We start from the raw sequence: 26,017 nt of genomic DNA, 5'->3' as shown, positions 1-26,017 counted from the left end.
CATTGAGCATGCGCACAAAGGCGGAAGCCGCAAGGCCGCGGGGAAGACGGTTCGGGAGGTGAGCGGGAGAGTAGCGGCGTTCCGTTCGGCGGGGGTAGAGGGAGAGCGCAGCGCTTGGTGCCAAGTGGGAGCCGGGGGTCTGCTGCCGTGTCCCGTGCGGTCTTGGGAATCAACAGTAGAGGGCCTTTTCCGCCTGTTATCCGGTGTTGATTTCTCCCCACCCCCATTACCCCCCCTTGCAGAAAGCTGGGCCGGTTAAGGTCGGCTCTTGTCACAGAGTTGGGTTTTGGTCCTCACTCTTTTGCCAGGATGCTGGGAGCATGCGGCATGCAGCGATACCACCAGGAAGCTCTGAAGAAGAACCGGGTGATGCTGGCGAGAGAGCTGGTTTTAAAAGAGTTGATGGAACACATGATAGAGAAGGATATCATCACCATTGAGATGGTGGAAATGATACAGGTATGCATGTTAAATTCGACTGCACTTTTATTTCTGCCTGAGTTCGGTGTCACTCTTAGCACTGGCAGCATAGTAAAATTCATGTATTTCTTACCTGTGTGTTTAGTGTTATTGTGTTTGGACATTAGATGCAGCAGAGTGGGGCTTCTTTGCAACTTGCAGGAGAACTGGAAGCTGCTTTTGGCCATATGGGTTTTATCTTATTTAGTCAATCACTGCCTCTTATGCTGTCCTGTAGTTATGGCAGACTGCTCTTCAGGAGCCTGGTGGGTTCTTCTTACTGGGTGATAACTTGTGTCTCTCTTTTCCAATTGTAAAAGCAGGGAAAAAATACCAATTTCCCAAACAATTCTGTGGGAGTGTATAAATGAATGTATTATAAGCCAGCTTGCTTTGGCACCTGTGCATCTTTCGCTTAAAGAATTTGCATTTCATGTGTTTTTGTAAATTGCATGATCTGAGACTGTCAAATGACAAATACTTCTCACAAGCTTTTCTTACTTATGCTGAGCAGTGTGTACTAGAATCATAGTTGAAGGGGACCTTCAAGGATCATGAAGTTCAACTTCTGGCTCCACAAAGGAACACCCAAAATTCAAATCCTGTGTTTGAGTGTCCAAACAATTCTTGAACTCCAGCAGCTTGGGGCCATGCCCTCAGCCCTGGGGAGCCTGTTCTGAGGCCCAACTACCCTCTGGTGAAGAACCTTTTCCTAATCTCCAAACTGCTTATCCCTGATGCAGCTCCATGCTGTTCTCTTGGTTCCTGTCACTGTCACCAAAGAACAAAGATCACTGCCTGCCCCTCTTCTCCCCTTGTGAGGAGCTGTAGGCTGCCATGAGGCCTCCCCTTGGCCTCTTCTCTGAAGGCTAAGCAAACCAAGGGAACTCAGCCATTCCTCATACATCTTGCCATCCAGACCCTTCACCATCTTTGTAGCCCTCCTTTGGATTCTCTAATACTACAATGTCCTTGTTATATTGTGGCACACAGTGCTGGAGATGAGGCCGTGCAGAACAGAGTGGGACAGTCTCTTCCCTTGCCCAGCTGGCAGTGCTGGGCCTGATGCACCTCAGGATATGGTTGGCCTTCTGGCTGCCAAGGCACAACGCTGACACAGATTCAGTTTGCCATCAGGCAGAACTCCAGATGCTTATCTGGAGGACTATGCTCCAGCCTTTCATCCTGCAGTCTGTACATAGATCTGCGATTGCCTTGTTCCCAGCACTGAATCCAGCACTTGCTCTTCTCAAACTTTATGTGATTGGTGATTGCCCAGCTCTCAAGTTTGTCAAGATTTCTCTGTAAGACAGAGAGGTGATTGGAAAAAGTTTTGGGTTGGCCGTAGGCATGTAGTAATACACTGAAAACTGTGCAGGCTGGAACAATAGGTCTTCAAAGAGAAAGCAGATTGTGTAGGAAATGTCTGAAGGCATGCATCTGAAGGCTAATGTAAGCACTTGATACACTATTTGTAAAGTAAGATTGAGGGTCCTGTCTAAAGAACAGATTGTGAGAAACAGAACGAGATTTTTTTTTGTTGATTCAAGTGCAGATGGCATGAACCTGACACTAACAAGTTTTTTTAAAAGAATGAAAAAATAACTTTTTGATGATTTTTGATTGTGTGTCAAAAGAAAACATAAGATAGCATGACAAGTCATGACAGATGCAGGCATTCTTGCCTTAAGTATCTCCAATCCCTAGTGAATAGACGACAAAGATACTAAGAGTGAAAGTGGAGAGTGACTCAAGAACTAATGGAGTATGGGTGGTTAGTAGAAATACTCAGTTGCTGATCTGCAGGTAGAAGGAGAGGAGAGGGAAAAATAATAAATTTTCTCAAAGGTTGGTTAATACCAAGCACAATAATCTTTTAGAAAATACCACTGTATCGTACAAGTCTTAAACTGAGACTGAGAGGAGGGGAGTCTTCCCTTACAGATATATCCGAGTAAAAGAAGCTGCAGCAATACTTATTAATGGATAATCAATAAGATGGAAATTACAATGGAAAAGTCAGGTAAATAGTACACTTCCTAAGCAGATGTGAGAGCTTATCTGTGAATAGAAGTAGCAACCTGAGCAAGAGAGCAAAGTGTCTTGAACTACTCTTGCAAGATATGAAGTTGGAAATTACAGTGAAAACAGGAATGTGACAGGGACGTGAGGAATGCATTCACAAGTGAACCAGTAGTACTGTATAGTATGCCTTGTACTAGAAATGCAGAAATGAGGGGAGTGCTTGCAGAGTAATACTACTAATAATACAATAGATAGATTACAAAGTAACATTCATTAAAATAAAAAATCTTTTAAGTCAGTAAGCACGTCTACTTCTGTGAATTTGCAATAGTCTTCCTCTCTATGGCTCAAATGTAAGTAAAGTACTTAAGTGCACTGTTAAGTAGACTTCTCTAGTGCTCTTCAGTATCTTTATCAGTCACATAGTGGGACTGAGTGTACCCTCAATGAGTTTGTTGATGACACTATGCTGAGAGGTGCAGTTGCCACAACAGAAGGAAGGGATGCCATCCAGAGGGGCCTGGACAAGCTTGAAAAGTGAGTCCACGTGAACTTAATGAGATTCAACAAGAGCAAGTGCAAGGTGTTGCACTTGAGTCAGAGAGATCTCAGATGTATATACAGACTTGGAGAAGAACTCATTGAAAGCAGCGCTGCAGCAAAGGACTTAAGGGGATCTAGTGGATGAAAAGTTTGATAAAAGCCAATAGCATGCACTTGCAGCCCAGAACGCCAACTGTACCCTGGGCTGCATCAAAAGAGAGGTTGTCAGCAGTGGGAGGGAGGTGATTATCCCCTTCTGCTCTACCTTCATGAGGCCCCAGCTGGATTACTGCATCCAGGTCTGGAGACTTCAGCACAAGCAAGATGTGGAGCTGTTGGAGTGGGTCCAGAGGAGGGCTAAAGAAACTATCAGACAGGTGAAGAACCTCTCCTATGAAGAAAGGCTGAAGGAGCTGAACTTGTTCAGCTCAGAGAAGAGAAGGCTCTGGGGAGAGACCTCACTGTGCTCTTCCAGTACTTAAAGGGAGCTTATAAGCAGGAGGGAGACTGACTTTTTACACTGTCTGATAGTGGTAGAACAAAGGGGAATGATCTTAAAATAAAATCAAGGAGATTTGGATTAGATATTAGGAGGACATTTTTCACTTAGAGGGTTGTGAGGTATTGGAACAGGTTGCCCAGAGAAGCTGTGGGTAATTCATTCCTGGAGGTGTTCAAGACCAGGCTGGTTGGGACCCAGGGTAGCCTGATTTAGTGAGTGCCAATCCTGTCCATGGCAAGAGGATTCAAACAAGACGATCTTTAAAGTCCCCTCCAACTCAAGCCATTCTATGATTCCTGAAAATGTATTCTAACACTGACAGTTTTGTAACTTAGTGGACATACCAGGAGATAAATGTCCTCATGTCTGATGATAGATCATAGGTTTTCCTGGATTTGTAACTATCTGGTTTCTGTGCATCCGTCTCCTGCCACTCAAAGAAAAAAATCATAGAATAAAAAAGATCTGGATAAATAATTATGTTTAAAATAGAATAACAATTGCACTAGTCGTGTGGGTTTTATTTAAATTAAATGGAAAAATAAACAAATTGCTTCTGTAATAGGGTACATCACTTAAACAGACTTTTGTAATCTAAATGAAGTGATATAAACCAAGGAGCCTGAGGAACTAAAGGAAGCATGGGATTTAGAATCAAAGGTTGGAAGAGACCTTAAAAACAATCTAATTCTAACCCTCTGTAGGGACATCTTCCACTTAGACCAGGTTGTTTGAAGCCCTATCCAGCCTGGCCTTGGACACTTCCAGGAATGGGGCAGCCACAGTTTCTATGGGTAGCCTGTTCCTGTGCCTCACTACCCTCAGAGCAAAAAATTTCTTCCTAATGTATAATCTGAATCTCCCTACTTTTTGTTTAAAACTATTGCCCCTTGTCCAACCACTACTCCCCCTGATGGGGAGGGACTCTTTATCATTCCTGTTGGTTCCCTTTAGGTAGTGGAAGGCCTCTGTAGAGTTTCCCTAGGGCCTTCTCTTCTCCAAGCTGGACAATGTACCTCTCAGCTTGTCTTCATACTAGAGGTGCTATAGCCCTCTGATCTTTGTGGCTTTCCCCCAGACCCACGCTAACAGGTCCATGTCTTTCTTATGCTGGGCTTCCCAGAGCTGAACACAGTATTCCAGGTGGGATCTTGTGAGAGTGGAGTAGAGGAGGAGAATCACCTCCCTCAGCCTGCTAGGTACACTTCTTTTGATGCAGCCCAGGGTATGATTGACCTTCTGGGTTGCAAACACATGTTGCAAGCTTGTATTCAGTTTTTCATCCAGCAGTATCTAAGTCCTTCTTTGCAGGGCTGCTCTCAATCCAGTCATTTTTCAGCTTGTATTCATGTTCAGGATTGCCTTGGCCCAGATGCAGAACCCTGCATTTGGCCTTGTTGAACTTCACAAGGTTTGTGTGGGCTGACCACTCAGGTCTGTCAAGGTCTCTCTAAATGGCATACCCTCACTCTAGAGAACCAACTGTACTCAGCTTGGTGTCATCCACAGGCTTCCTGAGGGTGCACTCAATCCCACTGTTCTTGTCACCAACAAGGATGTTAAATAGTGCCAGTCCCAACAGCATCCCCTGATGAATACCATTTGTCACTGGTCTCTTCATGGGCACCTGAGTGACTTTCCAACTAATTCCTTGACTATCAAGTGACCTGTCAGCTAAATCCATGTCTCTCCAATTTAGAGACAAGGATGTTGTGCTGAACAAGGTTAGATGTTTTGCAGAAGTCCAGATAGATGACCTCAGTTCCTCTTCCTTCATCTATCAGTGCTGTAATCCCATTGTAGAAAACTACCAGATATGTCAGGCATGGTTTACACTTAGAGAAGCCGTGTTGGATGCCACCAGTCACCTCATCATTTTCTATGTGTCTTAGCTAGTTTAGCATAGTTCAGCATAGGAGGATCTACTCCATGATCTTGCTGGGCACAGAGGTGAGACTGACTGACCTGTCACTGGGTCTTCCTTCTTCCCTTCTAAAGCTGGGGATTATGTTTCCCCTTTTCCAGTCACTGCAAACTTCACCACACAGCTACAGTTTCTCACATATGATGGATAGTGGCTTAGCAGCTTCATCTGCCAGTTTGCTCAGAATCATCAGATGTGTCTTGTTAGGTCCCATGATCTTGTTCACCTTTGTGTTCCTTAAATGGTCACAAACCTGATCTCCTGCTACAGTGGGCAGTTCTTTCTCCCAGTCCCTGACTTTGATTTCCATGAGTTAGGTGGTATGGCTAGAGCACTTTCCCATGAAGGCTGAGGCAAAAAAGTAATTGAATACCTCAGCTTTCCCCATATCCCGAGTAATCAGCTTTGCCATTTCCTTCTAGAGAGGTCTCACATTTTACCTAGTTTTCCTTTTATCATCGTCGTACCTATAGAAGTTTTTTTTTGTTGCCCTTTATGACCCTGGGCAGATGCAATTCTGGACTTTCCTGATTTGATTCCTGTCTGCTCAGACAGTGTCTCTGTTTTCAGCCAAGGCTACCTGTTCTTGTTTCCACCTTCTCTAGGCTTCCTTTTTGAGTTTGGTTGGAAGCTTCTTGTTCATCCATGCAGGCCTCCTGGTGTTTTTACCTGACTTCCTCTTTGTTGGGATGCATTACTCTTGAGCTTGGAGGAGGTAACCCTTAAATATTAGCCAGCTTTCTTGAGCCTCTCTTCAGAGTTTCAAGCTTGCTGTGTAGCCTCCTCGCTTCCCTAAGGATCTTGAACTTCAACATTCCATGGTGACCGCAGCCAAGGCTGCCCTTGAACTTCATGTTCCCCACCTCCTCCTTGTTGGTGAGAACAAGGTCCAATGTGCATCTGTCCTCATTGGCTCCTCTGTCACTTGGAGAAGAAAGTTATCATCAGTGCATCCCAGGAGGATTGCTTATGCCATGCTGTGCTTATGCCATCCTTTCAAAAGATATCAGGGTGGTGGAAGTCCCCTGTGAAGACCAAGGATTGTGAATATGAGACTGCTCCTGTCTGTCTATAGAGGGCATCATCCACTTGTTCTTCCCGATCAGGTGGTTTGTAGCATCCCCCAACTATGATATCACCCGTCCCTGCGCTCCCTTTAATCCTGAGCCATAAACTCTCAGTTGGCTTCTCATCCATCCCAAGGCCAAACATCATACACTGCATCTGGACCCTGACATAGAGGGCAACACTCCCTCTCCTTCCCTGCCTGTACTTCCTAAAGAGCATGTGTCCTTCCATTCCAATACTCCAGTCATAGGAGTGTGAGGTGCTAGGCCAGTCCTGAAAATTATTTGTAATAATTAAGAGAAAGATGGGAATGTAAGGATGTTTTAGGAAGAGCGACTGAAGACAGAGGTGTTTGAGATAGATGAAGAGCTCACATGGAGTGTGAAGAGTAAGCGAAGAGTCCATAGCTGAACACTGCAGAAGAATTAATAAATAGGAGCAGCTTTCTTTGGTGTCCAAAGAAGAGAAAGTAAAAAAACTGACAGGAATTCATTTAAATTGGTTAATTCTGAAAGATACTAAACAATATGAGGTGCAAACTGCTGTTTTTAAGATTAAATCCAAAGTCCTTCATTAATGCCTTCTTGACAGAGCATCAGATGTTCCTCCAGAGCTCCAATATAGACCTTCAAAATAGCAGATATGATAGCTAGGGCTTTGTTTTTCTTTTAAAACAAGTTGAACACTCTGTACTGTACTGTAACTGCAAACTAGAAGATCATGTAGATCATGCCAACATTTTGTCTTGCCTTGGTTGTATTGAGTGAAGAGGACAATATATAAAAGATATAGTTAGTTTATATAAGTAACAAAACTTTTTATTTATTTGTTTATTTTTTATTAAAACATTAACAAAGCAACAAAGCATAAAACTAGTAGGGTATTTGACCTTGTTTTTGTGAAACTAATGCATCAGAGTCTGATTTGATGGCAGTGGTTGCAATTTTTAATGAGCTCTCAAGATGTTTGTCAAAGATTCTTCTTGAAATTTTACTCTTCATCCTTGAAAATAACTGTTCACAAATGTATACCCCAGGAAGCGATGACATGAATAAGGTATGGTTGTGAAGCAAGAGATATTTTTCTCTGATAAGACAGGGCGAATAAAAAATCTCGTAAACAGACATGATCAAATTTTTGAGTTGAATGTCTGATTGAAACTCTATACATTCCATTTGTAAATTCACAGGTAATGTATTTGTGCCAACTGAAAATCAAATTGCAAATATATTTTAAAAATGAGGATTTTTTCTGTAATCTTGGAACCTGTTCCTTCATCAGAATTGAAAGCAGGGCTGCATATTTTTCTCTGTTCACAGTACTGTGTTTAACTCATTTACCAAACTGCATATAATTATTTGCCATAACTTGAGCTAGCCCTGCAGCGTGCCCTGGTCCCATGCCCTGTTTTCAACCCAGACAGTGCCAGTTGCACTGCTGTTGCTGAGCAATGGATGTGCTTCTGGGGCTGGGCTGCTTGGTAGGGAAGAAGCACTGCCATGATGGTGCAGGGCGGGTGGCTGCCACAGAATGAGCTGGGCCAGGCTGCACGCAGCCCACAGCTGCAGTTTGAGCATTGCAGATAGAGATACTTAAATGCTTTGGGTTGATTACTACGCAGTAGCGAAGATATCACTTTGATTAGGATGTTTGTCAAAGGTATAAGGTATTCTGCATATCAGATTCTGCATATATCTTCTAATTCATTAATAAGACCTATACATTGGGATTTTGACACAGGAATTGAAATCAGAGTTTATCATACAAACTCTTCATGTTGTATAGATTATGAAATTCAACTGGGGATGCAAAAATGAATTTAGGATGTAGTAGAAAATAAAATAGAAGACATCTATTATATGAAAGTTTTACTTCTGAATGTTTGCTGAATATTATTTAGCATAAAGAACAGCAGTGCTGTTGCAGAAGTTACCTGTGGAGGTACTGCACTTTGGTTGTTAAAGGAAGCGTTCAGGAAGAAGTCAACTGCAAGCTGACCACTGTACATACAAAGTGCAGAACACGAATGTTATGAAATGTTCAGTATATCTTAACATCCAATTCTTGAGGTCAGCTTGTGTTCTTAATTATGATATATGCTTCAAAATCATAAACTATGAAGACATAAGATGAAGAAAATGAATCACCTTGAGCTTGGCCTAAACTGCTGCAGGTCTGCTGGAAGGGAAAAAAAACAGCAGGCACTTTAGAATATCAGCAGTGAATTTACCTTATTAGGTAAAATAAAATTCATTGGGTTTGCTTCAAAATACACATTAATGCAACTGGTTATCTTTTGTAGATTGATAGAGAACTGTTAGTAGGGTAGAGGGACAAGTATTTTCATACCTTAAAGGCACAGGAGGGATTATTGTATGCAATTCTAGTCAAATAGTATTCAGAAAGGTGTAGTTTCTGTGAGATCAGGAAAGGGTGCTTGCATCCTCGAAAGGAATAATACATTTATAAGAGGAGGCTAAAAGAGTATGACATTTTTACTTCAGCAAATCTAGATTTTAGTGAGAGTTTATTAAATAATGAAAATGACAGGAATCTGAAGTCAAAGGGCATTGTTGATAAAAAAGTAAATGCTATTAGCCAGTCATGAATGAATATAGCTTGAAACTTCAGAATAGGTTCATAAGCATTGGATCAAAAAGATTTACATTCTCATTCCAAACAATGTGATGAGACAAAAGCCAAAGTACTTTTAAGAACCAACAGGATTAATTTTATAAATGGAAACATGGTGGTGTGAAAATCTTCTGCAGCAAAATATATACTCATGCGACTTAAGGCTTTTTTTTCCCCTGTGATTGCTAAAGTAGTGTTAATACTTCGTTCTGTGTAACTCACCAACCATTTTATAGAAGAAATCTTGCATCAAAGTGGCAATTCAAAAAAAGTACAATGAATTCCATGGGACTTGTAAAACCTATCTTCAGTACCTAATATTTTAGTATGTGATGTTTCAGTTTTCTTCATAGGGAAGGCTTTTACAAATTAGACAGTTTGTTTGCAAACGTCCCATGACTGTTTTATGGAAACAAAAATTTGATTTTTGGTTGTTACCTTTTCCAATGTATTGCTAGGTATTGTTTCATTGGCGTAAATGAAACACATTATACATACATGGTATCTTTTTGGAATTCACTGCAGGAAAGAAGTGTTTTCCATGACACTTTCCAAGGAGTTTGTGTATTAGTACATGAGACTATTAATACATAGAGCAGTAGTGAAAATGGATTCTGGACTTTGTGTGTTTGGTGAGAGTAAATAGGTACTATTCAGTTGTTAACTGGAAGTAAGAGATTAGAGCGAAAAGGGTGTATTACTGTCTGTGGTAATGTGTGAATTGTTGGTTTGCTTTGTTGTCATATGCTCTCTCCCTTAAGCTGGTCAGAACAGAGGGATGGCAGTGAAATCAACTAGGAAAAGCCAGTAAATGTGATCTAGCACAGCTAAATATGGTGATGGAACATGAAGGAAAATGATTGAGTTGTTCTGAAGCTTAAATGAAAATAAATTGTGTTGGGGTAATATCTAGAGTGTGGATTTTGTTTCTTCTTTGTATCTAGGCAAAGTCTGGAAGCTTCAGCCAAAATGTGGAATTCCTTAATTTGTTGCCCAAGAGAGGCCCTAATGCCTTTTCAGCCTTCTGTGAAGCTCTACAAGAAACCAAACAGCAGCATCTGGCGGAAATGATCTTGAAGACAGAATCCAGCTTGAGACATGGGATTGCAACGGTACAACATTTAAAAAAAAATAAAACGTAGACTGCATTAGGGATTGGGTTTGAACACAGATACATGTTTTTCATATGCCTAGGAAAAAAAATTATTAGAAAGGAAGGTATGGCATTTAGTTGCAAGTTAAAACCTGCAGTAGCCTTGGGTAAAAGAAGAATAAAATGAATTTGAGATGAAGAGAATTTTTACAAAGAAGCAGAGAATGGTTAAGGTTGGCAGGGAACCTCTGGAGGTCATCCGGTCCAAACCCCTTTCTCAAGCAGGGCCACTCTGAACAGGTTTCCCAGGACCATGTCCTGGCTGTTTTTTTGTATTTCTAAGGATGGGGACTCCACAGCCTCTGTGGGCAACCTCTTGCAGCACTCAGTCACCCACACAATTGTGTCCAGGTGTTCAGACAAAATCTTTTGTGTTCTAGTTTGTGTGCGTTACCTTTTCTCATGTCTGGGTATTAGGGAGTTATCTCTAGATCTATCTGTGGCTGAGAGGGGGACAGCAGGCCCACTGGCCCAAAAAAGCAGTTTTATTTTTCCCTCTGAATGAAAAATAGAATTGCAAAGTCATCTGGGGTATGTAGTTATTCTGTTCTGAGAACCAGGTACCCAGAAAGAAACTGGAGCATCAACTCTTTAACTCCCAGTGCTCTACATGATGTTATGATGTGGAATACCAGTAACAAAAATCATAAAACCATGACACTGGGCATCACTGAAAGGAGCTTGACTCCTTTCAGTGTTTGTACTTGTTGGTAAGGTCCCCAAGACTTCTGTATTCCAGGCTAAGCAGTCCCAGTTTTCTCAGCCTTTCCTCATATGAGAGGTGCTCAAGTACCTTAGCCATATTTGAAGCCCTTTTTTAGGCTCTTTCCAGTATGTCACTCTTTTACTGGGAAGCCCTGAACTGGGTACCATACTCCAGGTGTGGCCTCACTGGACCTAAGTAGAAGGGAAGGTTCACCTCATTTGATCTAATCTGCTGACAAGACTCAATGCAGCCTAGGATACCATTAGCCTATGCCACAAAAGCACATTGCAGGCACATGTTCAATTTGGTATCTGCCAGGGTCCCTAAGACATTTTCTCCAAAGCTGCTTTCAGCTCCCAGCAAATGAGATTATTCCTCCTCACAGTATTCTGCGCTTCTTGTTGATTTCCATGGTGTTCATGAACATTTCTACATCTAACACGCTCTCACTGATGTATCATCAAGACTGTAAAAGCTGCAAAACTATGTATTTTTTCTAAAATCTCTTATCTTAGTGTTCTCTGAGTAGAAAGATACTCAGTATCTGCAGTTGTTAACGTTAGATGGAAGGAAGAATTTAATAAAAATTCAGTGTTCTCTATGCATTGTGAAAGATGGGCATTCTAGTAAATGTTTTATACTAACGAAGAAAGACTAGAATGATACTTTTTGAGCAGAGACGTTGCCTTAGTAAAATGTAGAAATTATTAGAGTAAAATAAAAAAGAAATCTTGAAAGCAACTAGAAAGAGGAGTTATTGGACGAAACAAGTCTTGACAAAAATTAGGAGGATATGATACCTCATTGTAGGGTGTCCCAGCAAGGGATTTGAGTGAAGGTAGAGATGAGTAAACAAAGGGAGGAAACTGGCATTAACAGGAAGGAAATTTGCAGTTATCATATCATGAACTCTTTTATTTAGATTTAAGCTATTGTATTGTGTTTTATGTTAAATTGCATATAATATATAAAGAGTATACAAGGGTGGCTACAAAAATAATGTCTCCTATTTTATTATGATGTCCCACAATGACAGAGGCTGATGATGGTATGGCAGTAGAGGCTGAACATTCCCACAAATACTCCATTGCGTTTTTTTGCCATGCGACAGATGGCAGCAGAGGGGCAGTCTGACAAAATGGCATGTTGACATGAAAGTACGTACGAAGCATTGAAAAATTGAATTCCTCAATGTGGAAAAAATGGCACCCATTGACATTCAACACTTGCTGAATGCTTATGGAGACAAAAACAGTAGATGTGAACACAGTGAGACAATGGGTGCTGTAAAACAGTGGGTCAGCTCCTCTGATGCAGAATTTTAGAGTCACAGCATGCAGGCTCTTGTTCATCATTGGCGTAAATGCATCGCTAGTGGTGGTGGCTGTGTTGAAAAATAGTATTTTGTAGTGAGAATTTATCAATAAGTGTTTCTGTACTCTTTGTATCTGTTGTAGTTTCCATAGAAACAAATAGGAGGCATTACTTTTGGAGTGTCCTATGTATTACAGTATGTCGTGTGTTGTATGCAAATATCTGTGTTATTACTCCATGATACCTACAGCCTTCTACTATATAGAAAAAAAGAATAGGTGTCTTTTGCCAATTTTTTCTTGGATTTATTGCATGTCTTGTAGCTTGAACAGCGTTATGGATCAAATCTTCCACTTCCTCTGAGTGAATCATGTAATTCAAAGAGACCACGCTTGATTGGTGAGTCACACAATACATCATGAAAACTTGATTATCAACTGTCTGGTTGGTTGCCTCCAGTTTCTTAATGCTCTGTTATCTCAATTTTAGAAATAAGCTTGACACCACTTAGCTCATCCTAAGAATACAAACTTGAGGATGAACTGACTGTATTATGATCAGACATAAGAGGCAGAATTACTCTAGAAAATTACATTTAAGTAGCATAGTGGAAGAGAGAACCTAATTAGTTAGCTTCATTTATTCATGTAGGAAATTTCATTGCTTAAATAGAATGGGTCAGTTGTAAAATTTTAGGTATTCAAAGAATTTCTTCTTTGTTTAAGGTGTACAATAGAGTGCAAATGAACTAGAACTGTGAAAAGATACTAATAATTGGCAGTATTCCAACTTAGACTTTTCTTAACAAATGATTTCAAGTACAAGGCATTATCTATGTAACATCAGCTGAAATGGATAGCTGTGTCTTCCACTGAATTCAGCAAATCAACTTTACTTCAGCAAGCATTTGTGATTTAGGTTAGGGAGCTGGTTGTTGGAATGAATCTCCTTGTTAGTTTTTATATTACCTCTGGTAACGCTTGGACAGCACTCATTTACCATTTACTTTAGTGTTGTGCTGCTTACTACTAGGAGCTCTGTCTGGTATTAAAGATCAAATGTATAGGTTCAAAAACCTTTTTGGTTGTTGGTTTGTTGGTTGTTTTTTTAGGTATGAAGGTTATAGGTTTTTTAGAGAGCATGTGTTTCACCACCTGGGAGAAATGCTCAAAATGCTAAAAAAGGATTTTAAAAGAGACCATGAATGTTATTAACTCAGTTTCTTCAGGATAAGGGATTGAGCATCTCTTAATGTTAATTAATTGATTCTCATTCCCCTTGTCTGCTGCTGACCAGAAATAAGAGTTGTTCAGAGACAGATAAGCAACACAAAAAGAGCATTGCACTTCACAGAAGTTAGAAATATCTAGTTTCATCACTAATGCGCCAGTTCAGCATAAAATGAGATCCGGAATTGTATCCAGTGAGAATGGAAATATTTTATGAAAGGAAGAGCACTACTCTATTTGAATGTTTCTAGTAGTAGTTCATCAGCCTAACGGGAGAATGGATGAGATACTGTACAAAAAGACAGAAAAGCACTGCTCTGATCTTCAATATAAATTCTGTTTTTATACTCTGTAAAACTAAATTTGCTGGGCGTTAGGCTATTGTACAAAAAAGGCAAAAAATTAAAATCTGTTGCCAATTAGAAATATAATGGAAAGGTGTATTTTTAATATTTATTTTTTCATTGTATGTGTGACGTCCTTGATCAACCAAAACGTTCAGACATACGAGTTGTATAGGACATGAATATGCCTTAGACCACATACTTATGAATTTGCAAATTACTACCTTAATAGAGAGGGTTTGTAGCTAGAATTTTTGTTGTTATTTATATTTTTCTTTTGCACAAAACCAGTGGAACATTCTTTGGACAGTGGAGATGGTCCTCCGATTCCTCCAGTGAAGCACTGCACTCCAGAATTCTATCGTGATCATCAGCACTTAGTAAGTGGTTGATAGAGAAAATCTCCTTCAAAGGTGAAATATTTAGATATATCAGCTGATACACACTACTTACTACTGAGTAAAAACACAATTCATTATGGGTATGTGTTAGTATTATAGTATTAACGTGTGACTCTGAAAATAACTGTACAATATTAGAACTACTTTTCAGGTCATGGTCACAATCCTGGCTCTTTTAATTGTCTACTGTATCAGGAAAAGTCTCCTTAGGTGCAGAAATAAGGTCAGGATTCTGTGCAGTAGTGAGCGGAAGAACCTGAATTTCTAATCCTTTTATTTATCTTCAGAAGTTATACAGATTGTCATAATTATTTTTCTGTTTGTTCCATTTGTAAAGCATAGGTTTTGGTGGTGTAGGCTTAAGGAAAACAAATAATTTTTTGTGATAGTGCAGACATGTTAGTAGGATTACACTACAACTTAACTCTTAAGACTTAACTCTTCTGTAACAGGCTGTGTTCAGTAAAACATATTTTTCACAAGTAGGTTTTTTTTTTGTAACTGTAGGGGAGACCCAATTTGCCAACATCAGCATGAGTCTAGCTTAATTTCTTTTTATATCTGTGTCTGGTTACACTGTATTTGATATGCTTCTTCAATATTAAATTTCACTTTCAATTCACAGGGATGTTATTACCAATTTATTATTAGTTTGTTGTTGGTAGAGTGGAAGAGGCAAGGTGGTTTTGAAGACACCCTTCTTAAATTAGTTTTTTTCCCTATTAACTTTTCTTGTCATCCTTGTTACTTTGAAGATCGCTGCCTGCTGCTACAGTTGCACTCACTCTCACAGGCTGTTTTACATCTCTTCTTGCTCCCAACCACAATTAGGGAAATGTAAGCTAAATTTTGCTTAATGTTTTCCTGGGGCCTTTGGTGAGTATTACAAAAACTTGTTTGGCCCTACTGGGATATGTGTGGAAGGAGAAAAGCATTAGCAAGAGCTAACTCACAATTTGAAATGCTTAATCTGTCTTCCTTATGAAACAGGAAATAAGGCAAGCTATTACAACATCCTATTAATAGTGATGTAGGATCATTAGTGTGGAAGCTGGCAGAAGCAGTTGCCTTTGAGACCTTTTGCAATATAAACATTTGCTATACTAAAAAAAACCCAAACCAATACTTCTTATACCTCTGCTGGTTTTGTGCCTTCTCAAACTAGAAATCCTACATATCATTAGTAATTAAGTTGGTATATGGGGAATAGTGTTATACACAGACTCTATTATTTCCTTACATAAGTATACCAATTTTAAATCTTCTTCTCAGGCATACAAACTGATATCAGAGCCCCGAGGCTTAGCACTTATTCTCAGCAATATCCATTTCAGCAGTGAAAAGGACTTGGAATATCGTTCAGGTGGAGATGTGGACTGTGCTTCCCTAGAGCTGCTTTTCAAGCATCTTGGATATCAAGTGACTGTCTTTCATGATCAAAGTGCAGAGGTAAGGGGAATCCTACTACTACTACGTTCAAACCAGTATGGCTGAGTTTGTAGCTGTTATATGAGAATCTTAAGAGGTGTGCTTTGGTTTAACGAAGCTTGAACTGGAAGATGGGAATGGTCACTTATAAATAGAAAATGTGCCATAGCTTACCAAAAAAACATGAAGAAGCCTGAAAATCAAAGAACATACAACAAAAAGTAGGGTCACAAAGGACCACAAGAGATACTAGTCTACACTGACCCCTCATAGTAGGTGGGGTAAGATCTAGAACATATCTAGCATGTGTGTTAAAGCTGCAAATGATTTGGTTCCAGTTAATCTAGATAGCCTTTTAAAGTATTTTGCTATTCTAAGTGTTATTATTTACAAATATTTGACCTAGTTTTTACAAATTTAAGTAGTGTTTTCTCATCCTTTCACTGTTGGAGCAAATTTCACTCTTTCTGTCCACTTTGCTAGAGAAGTGGCTGGGCTTTCCTTAAGAAAATTGGTATTTTATGACTGGCTGAATTAAGGCATTCTTTTTTTCTCTAGGAATGCACTTGCTGGCTTTTCCAGCTTCATTTGCTGTTATTCCTTCTAAATCACTGTGAAATCAAGTGGTACAAAACCTGCTAAAAAGTGTTTTATTCAAGAAGGCAATTTTTGCTACATTATGATAAGGCTTTCAGTGTCTGAAGTACTGGTGTAAGCATCTGTTAAAAGTGCTTCAATATCCCAGCCAGACTCCAGTGTTAGTATAAAACCTCTGTAAAGCAGCAGTTGCTGTCTCCTTTGTTAAATCCGCATATACTGACTCCAATATTTGTTGTGTCCCCCACCATTGACCAGTATGGAAGAAGTCACAAAATCACATAAAAACCAAGGTTGGAAGAGACCTCCAAGATCATCAAATCCAACTGTCCACCTACCACCAGTATTTCTCCACTGAACCTCCTTCCTTAGTACAATATCTAAACACTTCCAGGTATGGTGACTCCACCAGCTCCCTGGACAGCCCATTCCAGTGCCTGACTGCTCTTTCAGAGAAGAAATTTTTCCTAATATCCAACCTGAACCTCCCTGGCATAACTTGAGGCCGTTGCCTCTTGTCCTTTTGCTAGTTTCAGGGGAGAAGATGCCAATCCCCACCTTGCCACAACCTCCTTTCAGGTAGAGAGCTGTAAGGTCTCCCCCAGGTCTCCTCCAGAGTAAACAATCCCAGTTCCCTCAGCCACTCATCAGAAGGCTTGTGCTCCAGGCCCCTCACCAGCTTCATTGCCCTTTTCTGGACATGGCATCAGTGTCTTTCTTGCAGTGAGGGGCCCAAAACTGAACACAGTACTCAAGGTGCAAACACACCAGAGCTTGGTACAGGGGAACAGTCACTTCCCTGCTCCTGCTGGCAGCACTATTTCTGATAAAAGTCAGGATGCCATTGGCCTTAGCTATCTGGGCACACTGCTGGTTCATGATTAGCTGAGCACTGACCAACACCCCCAGACCCGTTTCTTCCACACTCTTCCAGCCATTCTTCCCCAAGCCTGTAGCATTACTTGGGGTTGTTATGGCCAAAGTGCAGGATCTGGCACTTGGTCTTGTTGAAGTTCATCCCAATGGCCTCAGCCCAGCTATCCAGCCTGTCCAGATTGCTCTGTAGGGCCTTCCTATCCCCAGTCAGATCAACACTTCCTTCCAATTTAGTGTCATCTGCAAACTTACTGAGAGTGCACTCAATCCCCTTATCTAGGTCATCAATAAAGACAGTAGCAGGACAGACCCCAGTACTAACCTCTGAGGAGCACCACTCATGACCAACTGGTCACCAGCTAGATTTAAATCCATTCACGACCTGGCCTGGCCATCCATCTGGTTCTTCACTCAGCAAAGAGTGTACCTGTCCAAGCCATGGGTTGCCAGCTTCTCCAGAACAATACTGTGGGTGACAGCATCAAAAGTTTTGCTGAAGTCTAAGTAGATGATGTCGAGAGCCTTTCCCTCATCCACCAGGCAGGTCACACGATCATAGAAGGAGATCAGGTTGGTCAAGCAGGACTTGCCTTTTGTGAACCCATGCTGGCTGGACCTGATTCTCAAATTGTCTTTCACATACCATGTGATCTCACTCAAGATGATCTGTTCTGTATCCTTCCCTGGCACAAACATCAGTTTGACAGGTCTGTAGTTTCCTGGATCCTCCTTATGACCCTTCTTGTAGACAGGAGTCACACTGGCAAGCCTCAAATCCCCTGGGACCTTTCTGGTTGACCAGGAATGCTGATAGATGGTGGAAAGCGGCTTGGCAATCTCAACCACCAGCTCCCTCAGCACCTTTGGGTGAATCCTATCTGGCCCTGTGGAGTTGTGACAGTCCAGGTGGAATAGCAGATTTCCACCTGAATTGAGGGATTTTATACAGCAGTATATATATTATACAGACTTCCTGGTCAGGGGGTAAAGTTCCCCAAAACTAATCAGTCTGACTTTTAAAGACAGATGTAAAGAAGGCATTGAGAACCTCAACCTTTTCCTTATTCTCAATGGTCATATTCACTGCCGCATCCAGTAAAGGATGGAGATTGTCCTAAGCCCTCCTCTTAATGTTAATCTATTTGAATCTATTCGTAAAAAAAAGTTTTTTGTTCTCTTTTACTACAGCGGCCAGGTTAAATTCAAGCTGGGGTTTTGCATTTCTAATTTTCTTCCTACATATCCTAACAGCTTCTTTGTACTCTTCCCTAAGCTGTCTGTCCCTTCTTCCAGAAGAGGTAGACTCTTTTTCTTCTGGAGCCTCAAAAAAAGTTCCCTGTTCATCCACACCGGTCTTCTTCCCCACCAGCTCATCTTAGGGCACAGGGGGACAGCCTGCTCCTGGACCTTTAAGACTTCTTTCTTGAGGGGTGTCCAGCCTTCCTGAGCCCTTTTGCCCTTCAGGTCTGAATCCCAAAGGACCCTCCCTAACAGTGTCCTGTGTAGTTCAAAGTCCACCTTCTAGAATTCCAAGGTAGCAATTTGCTGGCCCCCCTCCTGACTTCACCAAAAATAGAGAACTCTACCATTTTGTGATCGCTCTGCCCAAGACAGCTCCCGACCTCCACATCTGTCATCAGTCTTTCTTTTTCTGTGAACAGTAGATATTAGTGTGGCTAAGTCCAAGTGATTCCTGCTAAACAGTGTTATATTTAAGACTGAATGATACGTAAAAGAGTAAGTACATTTTTCTCTGTATTATGGAACAGATATCTTTTGTCCTGCAAATGTATGTAGAGTTTATTCTGTCATAGGAGAAGCACAGCTTAGGAGAACCTAAGCCATTCTGTGATCAGTATTTTTCCCTGCACATTAACCCATTTTCCCCATGTAACTCTGGGAAGCATAAAATATTTTTTCTCTCTTACAGGAAATGGAGAGTGCATTGGAGAGATTCTCTAAATTGCCAGATCATCAGGATGTGGATTCCTGTATTGTAGCTTTACTTTCCCACGGTGTAGAGGGTGGGGTTTATGGCACTGATGGCAAACTCCTACAGGTATATTTACTGTGTCCTGATATGTTATAGGTTACATCTTGGAAAGTGAAAATGGAAAGAGGGAAAAGAAAAAACAGAAGGGGATGGGGAGACTGAGGATTTAGTCTTTTTAAACAAAAAGCAAAAATAAGAGCTCGTGTAAAGAAAATGGCACCGATAGCTATGAGAAGTCTATAAGATAAGGAATGACATAAATATTTGTTAGATGAGAAGTTGTTACTTCGTTCTCTCCTCACATACACTTACCAGGTAGAGCACATGACCTCAAACTAATAGGAGCGCAGAGTGGGGAGGTGGGGAGTGTGTGACTGTCACACAGTGAGTTTGGAGATAAAGAGTAGTGAGGCAATAACCAAAACGTGAGGAAGCAAAGTGAGTCTGGGTTTGGCTAACAGAGGTCTACAGTAAAGAATATTTGGATTATTTTTTTTTTCTTCTCTCAGTTGCAGGAGGCTTTCAGGCTCTTTGATAATGCAAACTGCCCCAATCTCCAGAATAAGCCCAAAATGTTCTTTATTCAGGCCTGCCGGGGAGGTGAGTGCCTTAACACTAGAAGCCGTGATTTGTCATCCCATTAAGGCTCATTTTACACACGTACACGCCCTCACATTCAACTTGCTGTCAACTCTCCTCTTTGCTTCTCTCAGGTGTAAGTGGGATCCATATTCACCTCCCTCTGCCCTGCTGCTGCCACTGCATCTGTTGCTCTGTAAGTGTCTTCTGTTCTGCATGAGGTTTGTGCATTGACTTGCAGACCACAGAGCACCTCAGAGACGTAAAGTTCTATATATTCATATACATTATATATGAATTATTATATATGAGTTATTAATATATGAGTTATGTAACTCATATATTAAGACTTCCGCTTGTTATACCTGCAGTAGGGGGGAAAGGGGCTTATAGTGCATCAAATTACAGCACAGCATGAAGCGGTACACTAGCATTCAAGTCTTGCCCGAGTCCGTGTCTCTCCCTTGACCCAGGATGTGTTGTTTCTTCTGGTGTTGTCTCATGAGCTATCAGAGTTAGCTGCTATTTGTTCTTTGTTTTCTTTTTCTTTAATCAGTCTCCTATTTTCAATTTTTTTCACATGCGACTATCAAACTCTTTTAATTCTCATAAACTTGTTATTTTTCCAGTCTGTGTGTTCCTATCACTTTCTTCTTAATACTGCTATTCATTTTTCCTCCTATTGTAACTAAACATGTCTATAACAATATGCGAATGACCAAATTTCTTCCTTCATATGGACTTCCATAGATAACTGAGAAAGTAGGAGTACTCCAAAGAGAAGTTTTGTCTTGGATAGCTTTCGTTTTTTTTCTTTTGTGATAGAAAAGTTCTGTTTTCTAGCATGTATCCTTTTTCCTCTACCTTTCTTTTGTTCCTTGCATTTGTTTCCTCTTTCTTTCCCCATTTTTAGCTGGTTTATAGTTTTTCCTATAACCAAGAGCATGTTTCATTCACCTGTTACGTACTCATGTTTAATCCTAACAAGGCAAAAAATGTAAAGTCTACAGAAAGCATTGTGGGTGTCACAAGTATTTGATCCTTTAAGCATTTGGAAATACTATAATGTGCACCTTTACCAGTATGAATTTAATGTGATTAAATTCCTTATGTTATCGAACCTTTTAATATTCTTCAGCAAATATGAATGTGTGGACTAGTAACAGCATGAAAATGAGTTTAATAAGCCAGAATCAACTGTTGACCTAATTAGATAATAAGGTTTATTTGACTGTAATTTCACCATAATGTGTCTGTTCAAGTTAACATCCATGTTTGTCCTTCCTCTTTCCATAAGGGTTTCAGGAGGGAAAGAGTGAGAAGCTTGCTATGCAGGATGCTGTAGAAGTGGGATATTACAATAGGCAAAGGATTGAGACTTGAACAACTTAAAGGAAAAAAAAACCCTTCCTTTAACTAAATATGCATTTTTAACCTGGCTTGTGAAGCTTAATTAATAGTTGGAAGGGAATGCAAATTATGAATCAACTGAGCAGTCAACAAAAATGTGTACCTTCTCATACTGGTGTTCAAAGGTTGGCCAATGCTGCTTTTTAAAAAAATATATATTTAAATGGCTGTATAAGTGGTGTAGACAACTTTAGATTAGTAGTCAGTGCGTCTATGTAACTGTGCAAGTTAGTTGGAACCAGCCAAAGCTAAGTGAGAAGTGCATAGGTTACTCTTTTTCCCTAAATTTATGTAATAAGGCTTGTCTTTTCTCTATTATTGAGGCATTTTAATTTTTTAAAATCTTTATATATGAAGAATGTATGTGATCTACTTCATTTCCAAAGGACCTTTGGCATGTGTCTGCTAAAGAATTGAAGTAGTCCACTTAAAGTCAAAGATCAAAAGCCAATGGTGGCAGGAAGCGGTGGGAAAAGACAGCTTGTCAGATTTCACTGTGACATAAAATGGGGCTTTAAAGCCTTTTAGCAACTGTGTTTGATATAGGAGTTGATTCAGCAAAGTCAAGAACTGCTGTAAATACTGACAAATGTGCAATTAAATGTTATTTAAATTGACTGAGAAAAGAAGGTCTAGGAGCTTCAGGGAAATTCTAATGACTTCAATGTGTGGATGGCAGTTATTGATGATACAAATTAGAGCTTGAATATGCAAAGTAATATCTTGACAGGGTTAATGCTATACATTTTTAGGTACATTGTTGATGGGATGGTGTTTGAAGACAAATGCATGAGGAAGACATCTAATTCTGAATCTTTAATCAAAAAAGCTTTGACTTGATATGCTATGATAGTGTGAATAATATACCTTGACTAAAAGGCATGAGGGTAAAAAGGTGTGGTTAAAAATGGAAGAACAATCCATTCCTACCTTTAAGAGAGGAAGAAGGAACATAATGGGGGTACTCATTAAATTTTGAACTATGGTATGGAATAATAGGATACATGTAACCTGTTAGACAGTCACACTCCTCCCACTGTTGCTTTCACTTCTGAGAACCCATCTTGTTGCCTTATGAACTGTCAATCTCCTGTGCATAGTTACAGTATGCAACCAATGCTGCTGCCTGTTAAAGGATTAGAAATCCAAGTACAATTCTTAGGCACAACATAGTAACAGAGACCTACTGCCATCATAACAGGAAGGCCACTGAAATGAATACTTAGGCTTCCTAAAACGAGAATCTGATCCATGCTATTAGGAAGTAGAACAGTAGATTTTTGTCATATAGTACAAGAACAAAAGGGCAAAATTATGTAGAAAGCCTGTAAAATATAGTTTTATTTTACTGCAACATAGCTGGACTGTTAGTGTTACTGCCACTGTTGTTAGTGTAGATTACAATAGAAAATCTGTGTCATTTAAAACACAAATTGAGGCTATCTAGAATTATCATAGTACATACTATTGAATCCTGGAAAGGATGTTAAATATTCTCAGGTTTTAAACTAGATGTCCATGTACTATAGATCTCTATCTCTCGTGTTTGGGGTGAAATTATTTTTCCATTGCATGTACAATGATTTTGATTGAACTAAGTGATATTATAGTCAGAATTTTGAAGGTGAGGTATTTGGTCAGTATTTTCTTGGAGTTAGACTGTAGCAACTAAAATTATAGTTCTCAATCAGCATGTAGACCAGCTGTCACATTATGTTGAGCAGGTTCAGCAACTGCTGGTATATTTGTATTAGTTTGTGCAGAAGAGCTTTCAGATGAGTTTTTTAAAAAGCTGAAAAAGCCAACAGCTTATGCAGAAACTGTCGTCTTGACAACAGCTGTGGCATTGCTGACTGGAGTGCCAAAGTAAGGAAAACAGTCATTCAGGATAATATTTTCTTTTCTCCCTCTCTCATTTATTGCTGTACTGTCCACCAGATGAGACAGACCGGGGAGTGGATCAGAGAGATGGCAAAGAACGGTCAGATTCCCCAGGCTGTGAGGAGAGTGATGCAAACAAGGAAGAAAATCTCAAGCTGCGTTTGCCTACACGCTCCGATATGATCTGTGGATATGCATGTTTGAAAGGTACTGGAATGAAGCACTAATCCTTAGGGTCTTAAGAGTTTCTATATGTCCATCTTCCCCTGGAACTTTATTGTACATACTCTTTCTTCTTAGGCACTGCAGCCATGCGCAACACCAAGCGTGGATCCTGGTATATCGAGGCACTGACCACTGTGTTTGCAGAGGACTCCCGGGACACTCATGTGGCTGACATGTTGGTGAAGGTCAGCTGTAATGTCTTTCCTTTCACACACTTGCCTGGTTTCTGAAGAGCCTTCAATTTCTTTAATTTGCTAGAGTTTATATACTCTTTAAGCAAATATTGTTGCGCTATTCATAGCAAAATTATTACTTCTTTCCTTATTTAGATAGATAATTATATACAGTTCCACAGTAACTTAATAGATATAAAAAATGCTAGGTTTCTTTTCTCCTTCCATTGCACTTGTGTTGGCACATTGTGAATTTAGGAGATTAATGTAACTTGCCAAGCATCAGTTTTCTAGTATAGAAACAGTTTATTTTTTCAGGTGGATTCAGCCTGAACTGGCTCAGCACGTAACAGCACAAGCACTTGTACTCACATAAGGGGAAGATTAAGAAAATGAGAGGAGAGTGAAGACTGCAGTGTGCACACAGTAACTAGAGCTGCACCTTAGTTCTTTATCCCTCCTGTAGTTTAGAAAGGCAGTATACTGGTGACTAATTAATAAGATAAACAATAATTTTTAAGTAAGAAAAGCAATGACTCTTTGTCTTCTTAACCCCTTCAATCATTTTACTTTTTTAATCTTATGTTTAGGTGAATAGACAAATCAAGCAACGAGAAGGTTATGCCCCAGGCACAGAATTCCATCGCTGCAAGGAAATGTCAGAATACTGTAGTACGCTCTGTCGGGACCTTTACCTATTTCCCGGCTATGTGCCAGGAAAATAACCCTACTGGCTCCACTGGAAGAGAGATACTGCCAAAGCTGAACTCAGTATGGATGTGTACATTTCTGTTCTCACAGGCGTGACATCAGATGCCAAGCAAGGAATGGTCTTTCACGTTGAGCCAGTACAGTTCTTGATGTCTTTTACTAAAATAAGGTGGCAGCTCTTTGTAATCTGATTCAGTTCAGGGTTTAAAATGCTAATATCTTGAATTATTTTCTATGTATGGATGTATCAGCACTATAACTGGGAAAAAGTGGGAATATCCTTTGGAAGGAGGCATAAGGACATTTCCTAGAAATGTGAATGTGAAAAGAGAAATAGACTATCCATACAAATTTTGGAAGAGATAAGCCTTTCTGAGAGGAAAACGATTCATAAAATGCTACTTATTTTATGCTTTTGTATTTTTTTAAAGTACTTCCTGCCCAGTTCTTCATGCATGTCAGTCAGATCCTGTGCACAGCGAATGAGAATCCTGCTCTCTAAAACGGGATATTGTTTTAAGTAGTTGACATCTACTGTCCATCTTGATCACTTATAGTCCATTTTTGTGTATGTTTTTCTGTAGCCAAGTTATCAAGAGAGCTGCAAGACATCCCAGGTTATTTGAAAAACAAATGGAAATTCAGTGTTTCTCACACACATCAGTGAGTGCCATTTAAATGCCCATGAAACAGTTTTGAATCAGGAAATTCTAGATTGGCTCCCCTTAGTCTAGAAGTGAACAACTGTATAGAATATTGCTTGTTGATATTTTGTTTGCTCTAGTATCTGTGTGTCAAAACAGGCATGGTATTCAGACACTTCACCAACTTCTCAAGAGTCTATAAATTGCACTGTGTAACTGAATCCCTGAAATCCTGCAACCCTGTAGAAAGGGCTCCTATATCTTCTGTTTAATGAAAGCATTCAAAGCAGTTCTTAATAGTCCAAACATGCTGCTTGGATTATTTTTCACTGGCAGTCTGTTTCTCTTTCATTTATAAGGGAAGAGTTTCACATTATTACTCTGATATGAGGTGAGTTTTCTTTCTTCAGCCATGATCACTTAAAGCTGTCTGTTAAGCTAATATTGTTTGCCAAATGTCATTTTGACTGGTCAATCAGTAATGTTATGGCATAATCCATCGCTTCATTTGGAAGTTTCACCTGCATTCCCTTCACACATGCCTCTTCCAAGTTGCAGTTACTCCCATGTGATGTGGTGCAGGGAGATGGGCATTATTCTCTTCTGTGGTAGCCTAAATTCTGATGTACAAGGTTGTGTATGGGCTACAGTATGTATACTGGAGTTCCTGTCTTCATTCTACAGCAATAAGGTGGCATAGTACTCTTAATGTGTAAGTGCGTTTGTTTTTTTTATCTTTCTTCCAGGATAGAATTATGAATAGGAAGCACAAAGGGATGTGGAGGGAGGCTGGAAAATTAGGTATGTGCTTTTCTATTGTTCTGCACAGGAAAATCAAGGCTGTGTTTTCTCCAGCTGACAAAGATGCAGCGTTGAAATACATCTTGCACTTATCGAACACACAGCATGCGATAAAACAAAAAACATTCCTGCCAATTGTTGCCTTACTCTGAAGAAACCACTGTAGGGGTTGTTGTACCTCCCTGGAGTACGAACACTTCCTTCCCCAGCGCTCCCTCTTTGAAATGGTGCAATGTTTTACAGATGTGTAGATTGATGAAGTAGTCTGCTCTGAAAGATTAGTTTTCAGTAGGATTGCATCAACTTGCATTATCACTGCCACTTTGGTATGTACTTTTTATATACTTGTATTTTACTGCCTGGAGGTGTCCAAAATAAAGAATTCTTGTTTGCTTAA

General features: G+C 40.0%; 1 protein-coding gene across 3 annotated transcripts; it reads left to right on the top strand.

Annotated features, from left to right (window-relative positions):
• The first annotated feature begins 12 nt into the window (after positions 1-12).
• CASP2 (caspase 2) lies at positions 13-26,017 on the top strand. Of its 3 annotated transcripts, none has more exons than NM_001167701.2 (11): positions 13-58; positions 309-459; positions 10,100-10,267; positions 12,652-12,727; positions 14,193-14,281; positions 15,575-15,751; positions 19,134-19,262; positions 19,706-19,796; positions 23,124-23,273; positions 23,367-23,476; positions 24,055-26,017. In NM_001167701.2, the coding sequence occupies exons 2-11, from the start codon at positions 310-312 to the stop codon at positions 24,187-24,189; spliced, it is 1,275 nt and encodes a 424-aa protein (NP_001161173.2). In that variant the 5' UTR covers positions 13-58; position 309; the 3' UTR covers positions 24,190-26,017. The 3 variants fall into 3 exon arrangements, with proteins under 3 accessions (NP_001161173.2, XP_046765357.1, XP_015148709.2); XM_046909401.1 differs by having other exon boundaries at positions 243-459; XM_015293223.3 differs by having other exon boundaries at positions 13-203.

This window comes from Gallus gallus, chromosome 1 (genome assembly GCF_016699485.2).
Source record: "Gallus gallus isolate bGalGal1 chromosome 1, bGalGal1.mat.broiler.GRCg7b, whole genome shotgun sequence".
In the NCBI taxonomy this organism is placed as follows: domain Eukaryota; kingdom Metazoa; phylum Chordata; class Aves; order Galliformes; family Phasianidae; genus Gallus; species Gallus gallus.
Note: the sequence above shows the minus strand (reverse complement) of the source record. Positions and strands in the feature narration are given on the sequence as shown.

Excerpts from the sequence above, each read along its gene's own strand:
- CASP2 (NM_001167701.2), top strand. The coding sequence starts at position 310 with ATGCTGGGAGCATGCGGCATGCAGCGATACCACCAGGAAGCTCTGAAG. Across the intron at positions 14,282-15,574 it reads ATCGTGATCATCAGCACTTA|GCATACAAACTGATATCAGA; the intron begins GTAAGTGGTTGA and ends TCTTCTTCTCAG. Across the intron at positions 19,263-19,705 it reads CTGATGGCAAACTCCTACAG|TTGCAGGAGGCTTTCAGGCT; the intron begins GTATATTTACTG and ends TTCTTCTCTCAG.